This window comes from Triturus cristatus, chromosome 10 (assembly GCF_964204655.1).
Source record: "Triturus cristatus chromosome 10, aTriCri1.1, whole genome shotgun sequence".
NCBI lineage: Eukaryota > Metazoa > Chordata > Amphibia > Caudata > Salamandridae > Triturus > Triturus cristatus.
This window is the reverse complement of record NC_140593.1, coordinates 621,448,916-621,471,691: the sequence shown is the minus strand read 5'-3', so window position 1 is coordinate 621,471,691 and position 22,776 is coordinate 621,448,916. Positions and strand designations below refer to the sequence as shown.

The following is a 22,776-nucleotide window of genomic DNA, read 5'->3' as shown; positions in this document are numbered from 1 at the left end:
CCTAAGTGTGATAAAATTAAAATAAACGAAGACGGTGATCTCTATAAATTGTATGGTGGCAAGTTCTGCCGGCGCAACTGCGGACAGGCTGCTGCAGCAGGTGCAGTAACCCGCTGATCTGTTTCGCCTTCAAAGACAAGAGATGTGCCGGGGTTAATGCAGACATAAAGCGCTATGTGGTTAAGTCTAATTGGTCGCACACTGCTCCACCTACCAAGCGTGTTACCCCAATGAAAAATGGTCCCTGAGGTCAGCGTCGGCGAGTACGCCTATGCCCGTGTAATGCATGCAAGTATGAGTAGCGTTAGCCATCCCTGGACACGTGTTTCGAGGTAGTTGCCTCTCGTCAGCAGGGAGTAGGAAAGTGTGTAGGGTTGCTGTGTAAGCTGCTAAAATCGTTATCAGGTAAAGTACCTCTCGTAGCGCGCAGGTGCGTAACCATGAGCCCGTCGGCTCCACCGGCTCAAGGGAGCCTGAAAATAAAGTTAAGTCTAATTGGTCGCACACTGCTCCACCTACCAAGCGTGTTACCCCAATGAAAAATGGTCCCTGAGGTCAGCGTCGGCGAGTACGCCTATGCCCGTGTAATGCATGCAAGTATGAGTAGCGTTAGCCATCCCTGGACACGTGTTTCGAGGTAGTTGCCTCTCGTCAGCAGGGAGTAGGAAAGTGTGTAGGGTTGCTCTGTAAGCTGCTAAAATCGTTATCAGGTAAAGTACCTCTCGTAGCGCGCAGGTGCGTAACCATGAGCCCGTCGGCTCCACCGGCTCAAGGGAGCCTGAAAATAAAGTTAAGTCTAATTGGTCGCACACTGCTCCACCTACCAAGCGTGTTACCCCAATGAAAAATGGTCCCTGAGGTCAGCGTCGGCGAGTACGCCTATGCCCGTGTAATGCATGCAAGTATGAGTAGCGTTAGCCATCCCTGGACACGTGTTTCGAGGTAGTTGCCTCTCGTCAGCAGGGAGTAGGAAAGTGTGTAGGGTTGCTGTGTAAGCTGCTAAAATCGTTATCAGGTAAAGTACCTCTCGTAGCGCGCAGGTGCGTAACCATGAGCCCGTCGGCTCCACCGGCTCAAGGGAGCCTGAAAATAAAGTTAAGTCTAATTGGTCGCACACTGCTCCACCTACCAAGCGTGTTACCCCAATGAAAAATGGTCCCTGAGGTCAGCGTCGGCGAGTACGCCTATGCCCGTGTAATGCATGCAAGTATGAGTAGCGTTAGCCATCCCTGGACACGTGTTTCGAGGTAGTTGCCTCTCGTCAGCAGGGAGTAGGAAAGTGTGTAGGGTTGCTGTGTAAGCTGCTAAAATCGTTATCAGGTAAAGTACCTCTCGTAGCGCGCAGGTGCGTAACCATGAGCCCGTCGGCTCCACCGGCTCAAGGGAGCCTGAAAATAAAGTTACGTCTAATTGGTCGCACACTGCTCCACCTACCAAGCGTGTTACCCCAATGAAAAATGGTCCCTGAGGTCAGCGTCGGCGAGTACGCCTATGCCCGTGTAATGCATGCAAGTATGAGTAGCGTTAGCCATCCCTGGACACGTGTTTCGAGGTAGTTGCCTCTCGTCAGCAGGGAGTAGGAAAGTGTGTAGGGTTGCTGTGTAAGCTGCTAAAATCGTTATCAGGTAAAGTACCTCTCGTAGCGCGCAGGTGCGTAACCATGAGCCCGTCGGCTCCACCGGCTCAAGGGAGCCTGAAAATAAAGTTAAGTCTAATTGGTCGCACACTGCTCCACCTACCAAGCGTGTTACCCCAATGAAAAATGGTCCCTGAGGTCAGCGTCGGCGAGTACGCCTATGCCCGTGTAATGCATGCAAGTATGAGTAGCGTTAGCCATCCCTGGACACGTGTTTCGAGGTAGTTGCCTCTCGTCAGCAGGGAGTAGGAAAGTGTGTAGGGTTGCTGTGTAAGCTGCTAAAATCGTTATCAGGTAAAGTACCTCTCGTAGCGCGCAGGTGCGTAACCATGAGCCCGTCGGCTCCACCGGCTCAAGGGAGCCTGAAAATAAAGTTAAGTCTAATTGGTCGCACACTGCTCCACCTACCAAGCATGTTACCCCAATGAAAAATGGTCCCTGAGGTCAGCGTCGGCGAGTACGCCTATGCCCGTGTAATGCATGCAAGTATGAGTAGCGTTAGCCATCCCTGGACACGTGTTTCGAGGTAGCCCTGGTTCTGCACCTGCGCGCCATGAGAGGTATTTGACCTGTTTTCATTACATTTTGGCAGTCCACTCGGCACCCCTTTACATTGTCCTGCTCCCTGCTGACGAGAGGCAACTACCTCGAAACACGTGTCCAGGGATGGCTAAATGCAACACATACTTTTTTCTTTTTACACATCGTGGCATAGGCGTACCCGCCGTCGCCACTACATTCACCACAGTCCTTTGGGGCAACTTGCTGGTGTGACGAGCAGTGTGCGACCAACTTGTGTTCAAATTATTACGGCTCCCGTGAGCTATCGGGCTGACGAGCCCTGGTTCTGCACCTGCGCGCCATGAGAGGTATTTGACCTTTTTTAATTACATTTTGGCAGTCCACTCGGCACCCCTTTACATTGTCCTGCTCCCTGCTGACGAGAGGCAACTACCTCGAAACACGTGTCCAGGGATGGCTAAATGCAACACATACTTTTTTCTTTTTACACATCGTGGCATAGGCGTACCCGCCGTCGCCACTACATTCACCACAGTCCTTTGGGGCAACTTGCTGATGTGACGAGCAGTGTGCGACCAACTTGTGTTCAAATAAAGCGCTATGTGCTTGGGTATAGGGTCTCTGTACCTCCGCGATTCTGTGGGCTCTCAGTAACAACTCCTGGGAGGCGGGGGGGGGGGGTCGTTGACATGAACCACCTGAGCAACATCTGTGAGTCACTGGCTGAATCCGAAATACTGTATATTGTAATCTGTGGCCTTTATTTTAGACCTAAATTAATCATTTAGTTAAAAATACCACATTATACGCGTAAGCTTACTTCCACCAATTCATTTAACAGTAATAAGACAATAAATATATTTAAACAGGTACATTTAGCCGTGCGTATACCCTGCAGATGTCAACGTATTTAACCGCAAAATATCTGATATCGGACACTATAATGTATCCAATACAGTTACTGGAGCCGATAACACACTTGGGCAAAAACGTGTATTAAAAGAAAACAAGCATTTGCAATGCAATAGGTCTCGCATGTATGCGAGTTTAAGCTATTGGCATTGTAAATAACAATGGCTTTTATTTATGTTTTAAAAACGAAAACAAAAATAAAAGGCATTGTCATTTAAAATGTCAATAGCTCAAACTTGCGTAAATGTGAGACCTATTGCATTGCAAATGCTTGTTGAGATTCTGGAGCCAGATTTCAACAGAGGGTGCAGAGACCGACACTTCCACAAGATTTCCAGCTCAGGCTACAGAGAGGGATTCAACACTGAGGCTGTAGAGACTGATCCTATGGAGAGGCTTCATAGGACTATCCCATCCAGATGCTGCACTAACAGAACACAGTGAAGGAAACAAAGCTGTGACATCAAAAGATTAGGATCAGAAGGTGCAGAAACATTCCACTGTAGCAGATGCACACTCCGCTGCTTTAGAAAGAAGCTGAAATGTCACTGCTTCGACGTGCAACTCACTGGCCACAGAAACCCTTCAGTTTCTCTGGACGTTATAAAACCCAGAATTATAAAACTGTACTGTAGTTAATTCAGACAATTTCTTGTCGACAGTATTCATTAACCTTAATAAAGTTTTGTTTATGAAGCACTTGATACTGCATGTTTGCCGCTGTAAATAACTGCCAATGCTATTATCCAACTCCATGGGCTCGTTTTAACTTGGTCAAAAGAATCAGTCAGCTGTGCCAAGATTCAATTCTATGATTTGCAGGTGGGGATGCCACCTTGTTTTTTGTTGGCCCTCTGAGCAAGCAGTAAAAACCTGCCAAGGTGGCAACCCTACTTGCAGGTTGCACATATCTCCTCTGTGAAGGAGATTTCTCACCAGTTAATAAAGAAAAGATGTTGGGTGGTGCCATCACAGAAATGTAAGGGGATTCTGATATGTTTTCCTTCCCTCACAAAAGCTGCACAGTAGTGTAAATATGTTTTAACAACAGCAGTCCCTTTTGGAAAATGACTTTCCTCTTGCACTGTATGCTGCTTCTGAGTTTGGGAGCGGGCGACCCATTGTACCTAGGGAACAGTATGCAGTGACTGGTGATATGAGAATGCTGTTGCCACCATCCAGCTGGGCACAAAGGCAGCCCTTTTCTCAGTTTTGCTCTGCTGTGAATTCACTCTGTATGAAGAGACTCTGCGCTAATTCTTGTTGTCTCCAGAGTGCCAGGAGCACCAGGAGAAGCATTCTGTTCTCTTCTCACTTGCTAGAAGGCACACTGGAGTGAAACGAGCGTGGGCGAAGGATTTCTGAAAATGGCAGAAGACTTAAGCTTTGCTGCCCACGACACTCCGCTGCCTTCTATTTTTGCATTGTTGTGAGTGGGCATTCAAACATCTGCTTTCGCTTTCTGGGTGCGTGCTCCTAAAGTGTTCATAACTGGAGACGGAATTAAACTGGCTGAGATATAAAAGTGATAGATTTCTACGTTTACTTGTAGTCCAGTCTTTATTCCTTCACCTCCACCTTTGAGTCTAAGATGGTTGCATCATCACCACCTCTAACAATCATAGGCAGGTGCTGCATCCAGTTCCAGCTGAACTATCACCAGCCCAGGTAAGGTCAGGTCTTCACCTGGATCACCAAATCTTAAAACTGTTGCCTGGTTCAGATAACTTTGAAGCCATCTTCCAGCTCATCTATGGTTGAACCTGTCCATCAATCAGTCTACTGTGAGAACTGTTCTCTAACCCAGCTGAGGTGTAACTGTCTTCCAGTCTGCCTGTTCTTGAGACTGGTCCTTGGGCCCAGCTGAGGTTGACACAGTTTGGGAAGTTTAGACTGTCAGGAGGCCCTACTAACGGTGACATATCTGCCCAGGGAAACATCCTTTATTACAAAGCCCCAATCACGCTGTGCCCTTACAACCCCATCAATAGAACAAATGCATCCTTAACACGCGTTTGTTTAGCACGCAAGTCTTTACGACTTGCTTTAGGGGGCGCATTGGCGGAGTGGTGTTGGATTCTAAGTCCAATACCTTCCCTACTGTTGCGCAGACTGGAGCTGGAATAGTAATGATATTATTCCAAAGTTCAGCACCCCCCTAAGGCACGCCGTTGTAACGACTTGCGTGTTAAACGAACGCATCATAATAACGCATTCATCTAATGCCGGCGTTGTTAAGGCATGTGTGCTAAACGCATCCAGGATTCCGTCATACAACCATCTGCCCCGCTTCCTTCTCAGCCAATCCAGTTGTAACTGTAACAAACTGGTTCCACTCTATTACTTTAGGCCCCCTTCCCAAAAGTTAGACCCAACATTTGAGTGCAGAGGTAGAATAGGATTCAGTCTTTCCTGCGTGACCCAGTTCATCCATCCGCAAAATATTTCTGTCTTCTGTGGTGAGAGTACTGAGTTTGTTTTTCAGCCTCTCCACAGGCATGTTTTGTGACATTCTACAATTTCTACTACGCTTTTTCCCCTCACATTTACTGATACTGTATAAGGTATGTACTGAGAAACTATGCCAGGACCTGTTAGTGGAGGGTGTGCCTTTGCAGACACTGGAAAGGGTAGGTGATAGCATTTATGGTGGTTAAGGCTAAGAGAACCATAGGTAGGTGGAAAAATATCAGTTTCATAAATCAGCAATGTCCCAGGGGCACAGTCGCCAGCAAATGTTAGTAGGTCTATGGGTTTTTTTTAAAACAATTTTTTTAATTTTTATTGTTATTGTCTCAGATCTATACATTTCTTACAGTGGTACGATATTACAGGATCACTCTTCTATATAACTTTCAAAGTGAAATAGCATCTTGTCCGCCAGTAGTTCTATGGTTATCCCACTGACTTTCAATTTTCTTCCTTTTCACCCCTTTACACTGGGATTCATTTCACCATTTTATTTTTCTCTGCCTTGCCAGGACCTTCCCCACCTCCATTCGTTCCATAACCGTAAGGCTGCCAAAAAGGCTTGGATCCAATTCCTTACTCGTGTTTTCAAATTCATACGTAGACTTGTCACATATCTCTCGCACACCATCTCCCACTGCACTGTTTTAATGCTCCCATTTCCCTCTGCTACTTTTCAGCTATTTGCTCTTCTTTCAACATTTTACAAAGCCTACTTCCACCAGGTGGAGAATAGATTGTTGGCCACCTCTCCTCTCTGTCTTTGGATCCAGCTTTGCAGTTCTCTGTGGGCTGGGCCGCCAACCACACAGAAACACTGAGGAGCCAAACTGAACCAAAATGAAGTATTTGAAGCTTAGAGGATAGAGCATCCCCTTTCTTTCAAGAGGTGGCAGATTTGGGCCAACCCGCTTGATACCACATCAAGCAAGAGAAGCACAGATTTTCTTGCCTGGAAAAGGACTTTTTCTTAACAGACCACTCCACCCTTCATGTTCCTGTAAAAACCCCTCTTTGGAAATATATGAATAAATGCCCAAGAATCCATAAATACATTAAACAACTACTTTAGTTGTTGAGGTTTGTGTTGTTTGCCATTAGTAAGCTGCCATTGCAGAGTGAGATATTGAGACTGCCTGTGTTTATCATCTTAGAAGTAAATGTAAGGCAACCAGACATGCGCCCTGCTTTCTGTTTTACGTGCTCCTCTCGAGGTCACCAGAATACATTCATTGCTAATGCTTTTATGTTCAGTGTTCTCAGTTGCCCCCGTATGGTGAGCACCGACATCTACAGCCTCTGACCACTTCTTTTATATCCTTCTTGCAGACACACATTGAAGCTGCCCCTACCATTCAGGCAAGCATCTTCAAAGAACGAGCGGTAAGAAGCTGACGTTGCCCTTCCGTTGCTTGGGGTTGATGAAGTAAGTTGCAAGGTTCTGTGGAGCGTATGAACGTGGATCTGCAGTGAGCAGGATCATTAGGGAGAGATGAGGAGCAAGTGGAGTGTTCCATCGGTACACAAGGTTCCTCGGAAGTGTTGTGCTAACCCTTGGCAGGTGGAGGTCTTCAATGGGTTTTCCATTGATCTGCATCCATAGTATGTGCATTTCTTTTAATATTGCTTATATGTCTATTGTGTGAAACTGCAAACTCAATTGCGTCAAAGTGCTGGAATAGAGGGTATGTTCCAGGGCTTTCCCCTGCTGAGTAGGCCTTCCTGTTGTTAAATATGTTAATAGAGGCTTTAACCATTTCTGTCAAGGAATGTTTGAGTGCACACCTGAACACAAGGAGGAGAGAGAGGATTTTAGAGTCTGCATCCACACCAACTCTCTTATTCACAGATCAGTAAAGAGCATGAAGGCTGACAGACTTTTTTGTGTAAAGAAAATATAGTCATTTACATGCTAGAGTCACTTATGTGCTTCTTCCAGGATGTTGTGTAAAGTGTGAGGACTCATAAACATTCACCATGGACTAAAATCGCAGTCTGTAGTATGACATGGGCGCGGGAAGGTTGAGAAGTTGAAGACGAGGTCTGAAAACTCAGCAAAAGGGAGAAACTTATACATGTGATTTAAAAATTTCAAACGTTCATCCAACAGAGATCATATTGAGGTATATGCCACTGATCACATGATCAAAGTCAAGAAGGGCCAAAAAACATGTACCCAACAGTGAGGGAGGTTGCTAATGAGTTCCATTCACCCCGTTCTCTGTACTTGATTTTAATCTTATATCCAATAAGATTTACTTAAATTAAATTTCAGCATTTCTTTATGAGTATTCAGAAAGAGGCAAAAAGCGACCATGACATCTAAAAAACATGTGTTCTTTACACAAAAGAGCTTGTCAGCCTTTGTTATGAATCGATATTTGACCGTGTTGTCGTACATAGCTGTGATGATGACTATTATAAACCCTCTTGCTTTCATTCAGCCATTCAGTCAACCCTCTTGCTTGTACTGCTTCTTCCTCCAGGGAATAAGGAAAGTGTGCTGGTTGTTGGTCCCTCATTGAGCACTGGCAGGGTCTTCATGATGTTTGTATAAACAGACCATGGAGGCAGGAGCCTGCTGTATATATACCATCATCAGATATATTGATGAAGATTTTATTATCTGTAAGGTTTATATATAATGGATTTCAAAGGTTCCTGGGAGTGCTGCATATTGAGACACAGCTATGAGGGTGAAACAGTACAATGCTAAGGCAAGCATGTTATGCTTCGTGCTCATTGTTGAGGGGCAGCAGATAGTAATGAGCTTATATTTTGAATTAAGTCATTAATAGCTCCTATCGTAGATGTTAGCTGAGGGGATAAAGTTTGAGGTCCTTCGCAGTAGTGGAATCTACTTCAAAACAGCACTAAAGCTGCAGTAGCCCGCCTCACTGTTGCAAAAGATCCGTTCTCTTGCAGTGAAGATATTGCTGAATGCTGGACTCTACGCTGCATTCCAAATGCAGCCGACCATGATGATCTTTCTTATTCCCCATCACTGAGAGCTAATCATGAGTCTCCGGTTTGCGAGCATTGATGATTATACCAGGAAAATGTGCAAGATCACAACTGTACTTCATAGAAGATGAATCAATGTTTTTTTGTTTTAGTATTGCATTTTATGTTTTCAGACTGTGGGAAAAGATTCTTCTCTACCAAAAGAATTCATGTGCTGTTTCAGAGACCCAGTTTATACAGAAGATAGAGACCACAGTATCCTTTTTTGGGACTAAACCAGGGGTCTATAACCTTTTCTGTAATAAGAGCTACTTATATACTGTGAAAATGTTCCTGTACTACCAATATTATTTGTTTTGAAATAATGGTTAGATCAGGCAATATCACATTAATGGGCTCCATATGCAAGATTACCTGTGTGATCCCCTCGTTTAGTCGGGCAAGGTTGCCTGAAGTGATTTGAAAAAGCCTTTGTCAATGTGGAATTTCTGCATGTGGGTAATAAGTAACAACCCTCAGTGCAATGCTTCTGGCTCTAAGGTAATATTATTAGTAATGCCTCCTGATTTCGGCATGATTTATCACTGAAATAGCTGCTTTAAATGTATTTTGGAAATGCAGCCGTTATTCTCCAAACATCAGCTTGTGAGTTCTGAAAATGCACCCTGAAATATGTTTTATAAAATTATTTATACATATAAATATATATATATACATATTCATACATACATACATACATACATACACAGGGAAAAAAGGTTTGTATTTATATAGCGCTTGTTACCCCTGATGGGGTGTTGAAGCACTTTTTTGGCGAGTAGCATGCTACTCCGTAACCCATAAAGGATTAGTGTTGAAAATTAGTATAGTGAATTATGAAAGTAATTTGAGTGGTGGGTTTGTTATTCAGTTATTTGGAAAGAGAAGGTTAGCGGAGGGATAGAAAAGGGAAGAGGTTTGTATTTATATAGCGCTTACTACCCCTAATGAGGCGTTGAAGCGCTTTTTCGGCGAGCAGCACGCTACTCCGGAACCCATAAAGGATTGGTGTTGAATTAGTATAGTGAAATATGAAAGTAATTTGAGTGGAGGCTATGTGAGTCAGTTATTTAGATTGAGAAGGGGAGGGATAGAAGAGGGAAAAAGCTTTGCATTTATATAGCACTTGTTACCCTTAATGAAGTGTTGAAGCACTTTTTTGGCGAGGAGCACACGACTCCGTAACCCATAAAGGATTAGTGTTGAAAATTAGTATAGTGAAATATGAAAGTAATTTGAGTGGTGGATATGTTATTCAGTTATTTGGATAGAAAAGGATAGCGGAGGGATAAAAGAGGCTAAAAGGTTTGCATTAATATAGCGCTTGCTACCCCTGATGAGGTGTTGAAGCGCTTTTTCGGCGAATAGCACGCTACTCTGGAACCCATCAAGGATTAGTGGTGGATTAGTATAGTGAAACTTGAGAAGTGGACATGTTAGTCTGTTATTTTGATTGAAAAGGATAGTGGAGGAATAGAAGACTGAAGGAGTTAGACTTTTTGTTTGTTTTGGAGGTCATTGCAGTTGGAAGATGCTTGGGATAAGTAAAAAGGTATGTGGAGGGGAAGAGTCAGAGGGAAGAGTTTAGAAAGGCTTGTTTTGGGAGATCGGTATAGTAAAAGAGGTGTCCGATGATGCAAGGAGGGGTAGAGTAGGGGAAAGTCTGGAAAGGGTTATTTTGGGGATCATAGTATTGGTGTGGGGTTTGGGGCAAATGAGAGAGTGGATGTAGAGGATATATTGATAGAGGTATAGGGTGAGAAATAGGGTAGTGCATTGGAAAGAGTAGTAGAAAGAAGTTTGAGATGAGTCAGAAAGTTGGGGTAGAAGATATATTGAGAGAGGTATAGGATGAGCAATAGGGTAGTTTTTTGGATATGCTGAATTAGAAGAAAGTGATAACCTCACATATTACATCATAACATGGTCAGTGACCTCACTAATGACATCTCAAATAACATCACTGAAGACATATTCCAGTGACTGTGAGTACTTTAAAAAAGTTTATGACTTTTAAATATATAGACCAAGGTTTATTGGTGAATCTGAGGGTGGATGAGTGCCTGTATGGGTGATTCAGTGGGTGCGTGACTGACTGTATAACTGAGTGATTAGGTGCCTCAGTGAATGTATGGGTGACTGGCTGGTTGTGTGAATATGTGTATCAGTCTGTCAGTTGGTGTCTAAGTGGCTGTATGTGAGTTTCTGTATTGTGAGTTATTATTTGTCTGAGTACCTCTATGGGTGTCTGAGTGTCTATTATTATTAGTAAATATTTATAGAGCGCCTGGCTACCCTTAGGCATTCCCGTGCTATCAGTGACGAGCAGAGCAGGAGAAAGAGGCCTTAACTAAGGCAAGCTTTGAAAGTGCCAAGTCTTTAACTTTCTCTGGAAAGAAAGATGATGGATGGTTGATCGCAGCTGTACAGGGAGAGTGTTCCATAGCTTGGCTGCGTTGAGGGAGAATATGCGACCGCCTGAATGTTTATGGTATCACTGCCAAAAATTAGCTGGCTGACCGAAGACATCTTGTTGGGTGGTAAAAGGCTATACGAGAGTGATTTATCTTGAGACCTGTCCCCCAGAGTGTTTTATGGGCTATGCATAAGGCTTTGTACTTGATCCGTTCACTTATTGGCAGCCAGTGAAGTTTTTTTAGGACTGGCTTGGCTGATTGCCGGCAGGGGGTGTGATTAAGCAACCTGGCAGCGCAGTTCTGTACCACTTGTAGTTTCCTTATGGTCGCCTTTGCGGTACCTAAGTAGAGGGAGTTCCCATAATCTAATCGTGACAGCACCAATGCCTGTACTATAACTCTTCGTGCCGGAACCGGGAGCAGTGGGAGAACTTTCTGCAGCATTCTAATGATGCCAAAACATGATGCGGCCAACTTAATTGCTTGAATAATAAAATTGAGAGATTTATCAAGCCAGACTCCCAAACTTTTAATCTGGCCTTTTGGGGTTGGGGGCGGGCCAAGACGTTTAGGCCAACTTAACCCCACTGATTCCTTTGAAGCCCTGGGGTGGTTGTCTAAGATCATTACCTCGGTCTTGTCTCCATTGAGCTTGAGACAAGACTGGTCCATCGACGAGGCCACGGCTTCCATGCAGGATACAAGATTGATTGGCGTGTTCTGTGGATGCTTTAGTGCTTCCACCAGTTGTGTGTCGTCCGCATATGTAATGATTTGAATCCCATAAGGTAACACTAGTTCGGCCAGGGGTCTGAGATAAACATCAAAAAGGGTAGGACTCAATGATGAGCCCTGGGAGACTCCACACGAAAGAGGCAGACATTTGAAGGAGAAGTTTCCCTCAAGCACCTGGAATACTCTGTCTTTCAGGAAGGATTTAATCCATGTCGAAACCTTGCCTGAGACTCCCACCATTCTGAGCCTGTCAAATAAGATGTTATAATTGACCGTGTCAAATGCAGAGGTCCGGTCAAGTAGGATGACTGCAACTGCCCTCCTTGGTCGATGATTTTCCTGGATTCTTCCACTGCTGCTAGCAAGGCTGTCTCTGTCCCGTGATTAGGGTGGATGCCTGTCTGGGTAGCAAGCAGCAGGGAATGTTTCTCTAGGAGTTCTGAGAGGATTTTGTTTACATATTTTTCGGGTATTTTACTGGTTCCGGGAAGCAGGGAAACAGGGAGATAATTGCTCCATACCTCTGGATCAAGATTGGGATTTTTCAAGAGGGCTCTTATCATAGCGTGCTTCCATCCCAAGGGTACCTTGCGACTGGCTAGCGAGGAGTTTAGTACCTCCAACAATACAGGAAGAATAATTCCTTCTACTTTGCGGAGTTTATGAAGGGGGGCCGGGTCCCGAGGGGAACCCGATTTGACCTGAGCAAAAAGCTGTGTTAGAATGGTCAGATCCAAGGTTGGGAAATCTTCCAAGCAGGGGGTAATGTCCCTCGGAGGGGTCCATTTCCTGGTCAGACTTATCTCCACTTATATTTTGGGGGAATGTGTTATAAATATCAAAATTTATTTTATTAAAAATCTCTACGAGTTCATCACATCTTGCCTGTGTGGAATCTGAGGGGGGTCTGGCGCCGGGCACCTAGCTAGACTTTTTGTGATTTGAAATATTTCCCTTTGCGCATTTGCTGCTGCTGTTATTTTCTCCTCAAAATATTGAGCTTGCGTTCTTTTTATTTCTGATTGATAGAACTTAATCGCTTCTCTGTATATCTGTTTTTTTCCTGCGTTGTAGTCTTTCCTCCAAGCCTTCTCTAATTTCTTTCAATATTGTTTAGGTTCTCTCAATTTGGGTGAGTACCATGGTGTCTGTTTTTCCTTCGGCTTTTCCTGGATCTATTTATGAGGGATTGTAGCGTCCAAAGCGGAGCTGATCCAGCGATTATAGTTGTCAGACGCTATTGTGGTATTAGTCTCTCCCACTGGTTTGGAACTTTCCAGAGCCTTGGACCAGGCTTCAGGCGACAGTTTCGCCCAGGGACGTGTCCAGTTCTTACAGGTTTTGATCCCTGCCATCTGGTGAGGGGTATACTAACTAATTGGTTTTAAAAAGTGATCTGACCATGGTATCAAGACAGGGCTTCCCGTATGGAGATGAGTGTCATTTGAGAAGACTGGGTCCAGAATATGACCCTTTTCGTGAGTAGGACTAGACACTTTTTGATCTAGCTGGATAGCCAATAAGTTATGTGTAAGATCTGCTGCTTCCGCCTTAATAGGGTCTTCTAAATGTAAATTCAAATCGCCTAATAAAATCAAAGATGTACTTGCTAGTCTAGCTGTTGCGTCAGTTAGCGATTTTATAAGCTGTCCGCAAGTTCCAGGGGGATGGTAGACCAGGATCCCTGATAGAGTAAGGGTTGAAGTGAAGGAGATTGCAAATCACATACTTTCGCAATCTGATGCAATATCTGGCTCTGTATGCCCCCTTAAATGATCTTTCAGGATAATAGCGATACCTCCTCCTTTTTTCAGCTCCCTATCTCGTCTCAAAATGTGGTATCCCGGGGCTAGCGCTTGTATCACGTCTGGTTCCGAGTCGTTATGAAGCCAGGCTTCGGTTAGGAACAGGACTTCCGGCTGTTCCTCACTCAGTAGAATATTGAATTCCCCCACGTGCTTCGGGAGAGATCTACAACTGAGAAGGAGCATTTTATGTTCACTCTGCCATTCAGCTAAAGGGGGAGCTAGTGTGTTCGGCATAAGGTCGAAGGAACAGTGTGCACAGGATGTAGAGCTATTTATGATGCTCATATAATGTGTGCATCTCACTCTGAGTGGTGTACCCATTCTGTGCAGTTGCGTGGCCGAGTACCTTTGGTTATTTATGGTCCCTGGGCCAGGGGTTCTGGCCCCTGGTCCCGGACGGGCACAGCCGCGCTTGCCCTTGGCGTGCCTTCGGCGCGCCAGCGGCACGTCCGCATTTGCATGCAACCTAAATAGCTGCCCGGCTGAGCCCCGCCTCCTCTGGCCGCCTCCCTCCACCAAACGGACTTTCGCGGTGGACCGGGGATTTGGCACGAGGTGGGGATTACAGGTGCATTATAGTTTAAAAAAATGTTCTTGCAGTAAAAGCAGGTAAGTTTCCAAGTTAAAAATATGCCCCCAATTTAAACTGCCCCAAAAACTGCAAAGTGCCAAATGTTTTCCTTTTCGTTCTCTCTGTGCTCCTTGTCGCTGCGCGCCCGTGCTTGCATGCGACCTAAATAGCTGCCTAGCTGAGCTCCGCTTCCTCTGGCTGCCTCCCTCCCCACAAACGGACTTCCATGGTGGACCGGGGATTTGGCGCGAGGTGGGGATTAAAGGTGCAGTTTAGTTTAAAAAAATGTTCTTGCAGTAAAAACAGGTAAGTTTCCAAGTTAAAAATATGCCTCCAATTTAAAATGCCCCCAAAAGTGCAAAGTGTCAAATATTTTCCTTCTCGTTCTCTCTGTGCTCCTTGTGGCTCTATGTGGGTCAGTGAGGGTGTGTGTGACTGCTGGTATGGATGAGTTAGTGGGTGAGTCAGTGACTGTATGGGTGCGTGAGGGTGTGTATGGATGTCAGTGAGTGAGGCAGGTGTCAGTGGTATATGGGTGAGTAATTGGCTATGTGAAAGGCAGTATAGGTGAGTGATGGGGTATGGAATGACTGTATGGATGAGTGTGTACTTGTGTCAATGACATTATAGGTGAGTGAGTATATGCTCATATCTGTATGAGTAAGTGAGTGAGGGTGTGCAACTGTATGGGTGAGTAAGTGGTTGTGTGATTGACTGTATGGGTGAGTGAGTCGGTGTGTGAGTAGTTATATGGGTGACTGACTCAGTGTGTGAGTGGCTGTATGGGTGTATGAATGAATGTGTGTGTTGATCTATGAATCAGTGAGTGGCTGGGTAAGTACTGGTATGGGTGTTGAATGGGTTTGAGAATGATAGTGTGGAAGTTGGAGTGGGTGTATGAATGATTATATAAGGTCTGTGTGGGTGTGTCAGAGATTCTGAGGATGATGTCATCAGTGATGTCATTTGAGTTGTAATCAGTGATGTCACTGACCATGCCATTAGTGATGTAATATGTGAAGACATAAGCAGTGTATTGCAAGGGCACACGTTATAGTTAGCTCACTAACTATTATGGCTGAATTTCACTGGTTTTGTATGAGGGAAATCTGAGCCTAATTGTAATGTCCCTGTAACCTTTGTTTTTTTCAGTGAATTTCTAAGGTTTTTTAAATGCTAACTATAACATCCCTGCAACCTTAGGTTTTTCCAGTGAATTTCTATGGTTTTTGGTTTTTGCAGAGTGGCGGAGAAAGGGGTCTGGACGTCAGACCAGCTCTGAGGAGTCCCGACTGTGTAGGACTTACAGGAGGGCTTCTTCGCCCTCAATTACCCTCAGCAGTAAAGCTTGGTCTTTACTATATTTTGCATTTTTGATTTTGAAAAGGCAAAATATTGTGTAGGCTACACTTACTCTGCATTCTGGGTCTTGAGAAAAATATAATATAGTACAGTGTGCTTAAAATGTTTTAAAAAAAGACAATTATGAAAAAATATAAAATAATACTGGTACACTATATTTACCATTAAAACCCAGGACACAGACTTAAGTGCAGTGTAAACTATATGGTAGTACAGCAATTCTCCGCAAATGTTTAAAAAAAAAAATATTTACAGTAACAAAACAACTTTTAATTACCTTTACACACTTATATAAAATAACGCATCCTTTTATATACACTTATAAACACAAGGACACTATATTTACACCTAAAAGCCAGAACACTGCTGTTGTCTAGTCTAAACAATATGGCTGTGTTTTACTTTTGTAAGGGCAGTCATTAGCTAATCATATACTGTTTTGTGATCTGCATGTACCACAGTATATCGCAAAATTACTGTGCTATACCGCAGCCCAATATATCTTTAAGTTTTTGTGCATTATGGACAGGGCCACTGGAATTATGCGATTATGCAGCTGCAGCATTTTTCACTTAATTATTGATTAGCCACATTTGCCACATTACCCATTATCTGATGCACAATCTGCAGATTTTACCAAAAAAAATAAAAAGAATTCGCTCAAACGGTTCAATAGTTACTAAAACACAGCGCCATGTGTTACAGCGCAGTAGAAGGCCATTTGAAAAGTTTCACTGGTTGCTTTTTGCTATATGTCGGTGTAAAAATGAGTTTCAACCAATGCCCAGACAGTGTTAACCAGGATAACAAGCATTGGCATAGCCAATAGGTCTCATCGATGTGGCTTAGACCTAAAGGTTTATACTGTTTTATATGGCACCACACCTTCAAGGAAAATAGATTTAAATAGTGGAAAGAAGTCAGATATAACCTAAACCTTCATTGATGCCAGCAGATGCCACACAGCTCTCTTTTCCTCCTAAATATGGGGGCTCCCAGTAGGAATACAATCATTTTTTAGAAAGGTACAGTAAGCATCCTTTTCAAACTAAAGTGCAAGGCAAACGTACATCCCATGACTATCAAACCAAGTTGCCACCAATGATAAAAGGTATTTCGCTTTTTAGTGAATCCATTCATACCAGAGTCCAATACACCATTTGTTAGACCTGTCAGCCCTTTGGGTGGTCCCTCCTCATCATTATTTATTTTGTCCCACTTTTGCCTCAAACCCTGTTGGAATTTTTCCTTTTTGGGAACCACCAGACTTTTTCGTGTTGCTGCAGATTCAGGGAGCCATTTTAGCTACCCCTGAAACTTCTGTCTGAGGGCCTGGAGCACAGAATGGTGGCCACCTGTGACATCACCAGCATCCACTGGAACCTACCAGCACCTTCCAGAACATTCCAGAACCCTGTGACAGTTGGAGGCGGTTTAGAATGTTGGGAAGCTAAGACAGAGAGTTGGCAGTTGGAGCTGGCAGTTGGCACCTGACTGGTGAAGAGTGAGCAGCAGAAACCTGAAGGAGGAAGGAGTGAGGCAGCAGGGGTGGAAACTTGTGCCTGGAGTGGGGTCCATAAACCCACCCTTGATACTAGTCCCTACTGACTGAGCCCAGCCTGGAGCCCTGTGTGGGAAGAAGCAAGAAAAACCATCTTAAGGACCTGGATAGCAGGAACAGGCCTTAGAAGCAAAGAACAGCAAGATCCTGTGAAGTACTGGGTATTTTAGACCCAGCGGTTCAGGGGCACACACCCTATGACTTCGGGGTTTCACCCTGTTCCGGACCTACAGAAACACAGAGTCTTCTGGGTGAAGTCAAAGAATCGTTTATTGGCTGCAGACCAATGACAGGTATCCTAGAAGTACACCAGCGTGTATGTTCTCAGGAGACTGCTGAAAATCATAGGAACGGACTTCTCCTTAAGTACAAAATATCATGCTCCAGGCATACATTCCTTGGTTTATGATATGGTCATATAAAGGCATACATTACAAACGAAAAAGCAGAGTCATGATGACCATCCCACATTCCAGTTCGGCCAGCCCACAATGATTTACACAGGAAGGTTCAGATCCCATGTTTGAAGTAAATAGACCCCCCAATAAACATGAGCATCTCCTGTTTTGGGAAACAAGTAATAAAGCAAGAACAAGCAGGTGTAGAAGAGATTAGCCGGGGGATTGTGTAGAATGAAAGGGTTTTATGACGGGTCAAGCCCTGATACGAATCACAGGTGGAAGGAGGAAGGGGAGCTCGTGAGACCGGTTTGCCCCGGGGCAGCAGAGCCAGCTGCCCAGGTCACGGAGAAGTCAGAGGGAAAGCCCGTGTACTGTGAGGCCCGTATTAACTCCATCATAGCCTATGTGAGGGCAATGACAAGATGGCCACTGCTTCCAAAATGGAACCCGCGTAGTTGAGCAGAATACGTGTACACAGTGCGTTCGTAACTAGAACGACACGCAAAGCACTCGTACGTGCCGCATTTACCATTCGCGGTTCGCTAATACCAAGATAGACAGGGGTAGGGCCCTGTCCCCTACGCGGTTCCCGAATATCAAAGTACGACAGACCCTCCTTTTGCCCTTACATAGGCAATCACTATACTCATCTTAATCCGAGTCTAGGTCAATGTTCACGAAGTCATGGAGATGTTGCTGTAGCATCATCCTATTACTTAACTCGTCCCTCGATACAGGTTTCCTTACACATAAGGTAGCACAGAGGCCATATATCGCAGGAGCACACTGTATACATAGACAGAACAGGAAAAGAATGGCTAAGATCATTCCAATGACCATCAGAACCTTCCAACCCCAGGCAGATATCAATTCCCAGAACCATCCCATCAGTGACCAATCTCCCTTATCCACGTGTATGGCTTCAGATATTTTATGGAGTTTGGAGATGGCTTGATACACTGTTGGAGCATTATCTGGTATGAAAATGCAGCAACTGGATTGGATGACCTTGCATACCCCACCGCGGTCTGCAAGAATAACGTCTAGGACCATGCGGTTCTGCAAAGTCATAAGGCGATCCGCTTGGAGCTCAGCTGTCAAATTACTAAGGGCACCAGCCGTTACATTGACGGTGGATTCAACCACACGAGTCAGCTGTCTCAGGTTCCTACTATTGACCATAGGTCCCCAAAACGGCAGGAAACCCAAGAAGAAGTCTCCTGCTTCCTGACCGGCAGTGTCCTCCTTACTGATCACACCTCTCACAACTCTGGTCTTGTGATAATCAGAGGCGGCAGTAAATGTCGGCGGTAGCAAGTTCGCAATATAACATGTGCCCGAGAAATCAGGGGGCAACCATGTATATGCTCGGTCATGACAGATGAAATATGTGCCCTTAGCAGCCAAAAACGCAGGGGAAAACTGTGACGGGAAAGTGTACGTTTCAGTACAGTCACTTCTTCCCAGTTGAGCCCTAGGGTTCTGACCATTACCCTGTAAGCAGAACCGACCCATGTGGGGTACGACCCAGATTGGAGATGAGATTTTTCGCTGTCTTTCACCCAGACTAATACTATACCCCGTCGCGTTCCATCCCATATAAGGTCTCAGCTCTTCTTTGGGAATGGATGAGTATGCATTAATATCTCTACTCATATCGGCAACTCCTTTCATCAAAGCCTTATTATTGGTGATGGGTCTGATGGAACGCGGTGGGCGAGGGGAGTATGTATCTAGAGCGTAGAGAAACATGGTTTGGAATGCCCATGACGATCCATTGTAACTGTACGGTAGCACCAGGTAGGGAATACCCTTGTTAATGGTATGTGGCATTAACCCACAGACCCAGCAATTGGTCGTATTCATTACCAGTTGGTGCTGGTGCAAGAGTTGGATAAACGAGTTATTTACGAACTCTGATCGTCGGGTCTGTTCGTGCTCAGGCAAAGGGTGAAAAGAGTGAGAGGAGGCAGTAGAAAGAAGTATAGGCTGTTGAGTGGGTGCAATGGGTTTTGGAGCAGAGAAAAACACACATCCTACAATAAAAATCATGATACTACACAGTGTAAAAAAGCACAAAAAGACAAAACATTTACTTCTTACAATTCTACACATCCTGGCTTGAAAGTTCATTTCTTCAATCGGTCTCTCCATCTTACAAAACTCCATCCTCTACTCGGGCCGCTCGCGGTGGATGAGTTTCTTCTGCTAAGGAGTACGCCTGTCAGTCCAGGGAAACGCCCTAGACCAACCAGAACCGTCGACCTAGCGTCTTCGGCCTGTACCCCAAAGTCTTGGCACCGCGACCCTGCGGCAGAACCCGGATGGTGGTTCGAAAAACAAAAATCAAGAAAGTCCTTCAGATGGGAGAGCAAGAAATGTCAAAAGGGAAATAATGAGGGAATCTTTATTTGTCCATGGGCCTAGGTCTCAAATTATAGCGGAGACGGCCAGGTGTTGTTTGGTCTTGAAAAAGAAGTTCAGGCTCAGTGGTGTCCAGTCGATTCGATGGCGGCACAGCTTCCTGCAGAATATTGTCACTCTCTTGGACTGAAGCTGTGTCTTTTAGGCGTGCGTCACTGAATGGTACAAAACGAGGCACAATGTCTGTCTCTGAGTCGGCGATACCCTCTTTGACCCACTGGTCATATGGCAGAGGCAAGGGAACTACCTTGCAGTGAGTACCATGAATCCAGTGCTTCTTCCCTTTCACTCGCACTGCTGATCTTGTCGAAAGAAGAACAAGATGAGGGCCGATCCAACGAGGCTCGTCGTTGCCCTTACGCTGGAAATTCCGTACTAGGACCCACGAACCAGGGTTGATGGGGTGTCCAGGAGGTTCAGAGGCTTGGGGAAGAGTATCATGTACCTGTTGGTGCAAAACACGCAGTTTAACAGTCAAATCATACAGGTAATCGAGCAGTACTGGATGCTCTATCTCGCTGAACTTCGTAGGCCTTGGCACACCCCATACGTTGGCCGGGCGGCCAAAGACTACTTCATAAGGACTAAGTCCCACTCGTGAGTGTATCGTCATTCTGGTGGACAAGAGTGCTAAAGGCAGAGCGTCAGGCCATTTAAGACCAGTGCTCGCCTGGATTTTGGCTAACTTGAGCTTTAAGGCTCCATTGTAGCGTTCAACCAGTCCAGCTGATTGGGGGTGATTTGCAGCGTGAAATTTCTGCCTTATGCCTAAACCTTCACATACATTCTTCATCACTTTACCCACAAACTCACTTCCGTTATCACACCACACCATTCTCGGCATCCCAAACCTGGGGAAAAACTCCTTCACAAGGGCTTTGGCTGTGGATAGGGCAGTGTTATCTTTCAGAGGATAAGCCTCTACCCATTTGGAAAAAGCACAAACAACCACCAATACATATTTCAGGTTGTTGCACCTTTCCATGTGAATAAAGTCCAGCTGCAAAACTTCGAATGGACATGATGGGGGTGCAAAGTGACCGGCCGGAGTTGGGGTTCCCCTACCAGGGTTGTATTTCAAGCATACCATACAATTCTTGACCACATTCTCTGCACATTTGGGAATTCCAACATTCTGCCATACTGGAGCCAACAACTTACAGATACCTTTCGTACTGATATGTGCCATTCCATGTGCCATAGTAACCACTGGAAGCACATATGCATCAGGCAACAACCATCGCCTATGTTCTGTCAGGTCAATCCAACAACCATTCTCATCCAACTTACCCATACTCTCTCTCCACTTGCTTAACTCTTCTTCTGTAGCTTCAGCCTGAAGCGACTTCACACTCTCTATTGTGTTCTCACATATTCCCACATCATTAACCCATCTTGCGGGACCTGCAACATACATTCTAGTCTTCACATTCTGTGCGGTTTCTCTCGCGGTCTCATCAGCAAACGCATTCCCACGTCCAACATCATCGGTGACTTTCTTGTGCGCACTGCATTTCATGATCGCAACTTGCAAAGGTAGGGTCAGTGACTCAAGGAGATCATTCACCAACTTGCCATTCTGAATTTTAGCTCCATGCGACGTCAGGAACCCACGCTCTTTCCACAAACGCTCAAAATTATGAGCCACGCCAAAGGCGTATTGGCTATCTGTGTATATGTTCACTCTCATTCCTTCAGACAACACGCATGCTCTCGTGAGGGCAATTAATTCTGCTGCTTGGGCCGAATTATGTGGCACTCGTGCAGTTTCCACGACCGTGTGTAAAGTCGTGATAGCATATGCAGCAGTCGTGTCACCATTAGGGAGCTTGAAACAGGACCCATCTACCCATAAAATGCCATCACATTCAGTCAGGGGAGTATCTTTGAGATCTACTCTCCCTTTCGTCTCTTCTTCTGTTCTGAACAGACAGTCATGTTGCTCAATCTCATCTGAGTCTGCTGGAATCGGCAATAATGTGGCTGGATTCAGCGTATTGCATCTTTTTATGTGTATATGATTCGCTAACAGTGTGAGTTCATACCCTGATAATCGCGCACTAGTCAGGTGTTGTGTCTTGGTTCTATTTAATAATGTATCTACAGCGTGTGGAACCATGACAATCAGTGTGTTGTCCATTACCAGACCAGCAGATTGTCGGATAGACATCGCTGCAGCAGCTGTCGCTCTCAGACAGCTTGGCAATGCCCTCGCTACAGGGTCCAAGGTGGATGAAAAATATGCGCATGGGCGCGGTCTGTCGCCAAAAGGCTGTGTTAACACTGACAACGCACATCCATCTTTCTCGTGAACATACAATGTAAAAGGCTTACTGTAGTCGGGAGTGCCCAACACAGGAGCTGAACACAACGCATTGCGCAATTCCACAAAACTTTTCTGGCACTCTTCAGACCATGGGATAGGATTCGGTGTGTCTTTGCATGTTAATGCTAATAAAGGTTTTGCCAACAAAGAAAAACTAGGGATCCAATGCCTACAGTATGAGGTAATACCCAAGAAAGCACGCACTTCTCTCTGTGTCTTTGGCACACTCAACTGTGCAATGGCTTGAATTCTCTCTGGGGTCAGTTTCCTTCCCTCCTTCGATAAGAGATGACCTAAGTAGGTCACTTCTTGTCGACAATATTGCAGCTTAGAGAGAGACACTTTGTGATGGTAAGCTGATAAATGGCGCAACAGTGACAATGTGGCTTCTTTACAGATCTTCTCAGTATCCGCGGCGATCAGTAAATCGTCCACGTACTGGATCAGGATAGCGCCACTAGGTAAAACAAGTGCATCAAGCTGCGCTTTCAGAGCTTGACTATATATGGATGGACTCTCGCAGTAGCCTTGGGGAGCGCGTTTGAAGCGGAAGCTTCGGCCTCCCAGACTAAAACCAAAAATGTCTCTGCTCTCTTCTGCAATTGGGATACTAAAGAAAGCATTCTTTA

The 22,776-nt window shown here is 45.0% G+C and overlaps 1 protein-coding gene across 2 annotated transcripts in view; it reads left to right on the top strand.

The window, feature by feature from the left end:
• Positions 1-22,776, top strand: part of TEDC2 (tubulin epsilon and delta complex 2) — a 280,792-nt gene that overhangs the window by 186,980 nt on the left and 71,036 nt on the right. For both annotated transcript variants that reach the window (XM_085632156.1, XM_085632157.1), the window contains 2 exons: positions 6,869-6,922; positions 8,677-8,758. In XM_085632156.1, coding sequence (XP_085488282.1) covers positions 6,869-6,922; positions 8,677-8,758 — 136 coding nt within the window. The remainder of the gene's footprint in view (positions 1-6,868; positions 6,923-8,676; positions 8,759-22,776) is intronic.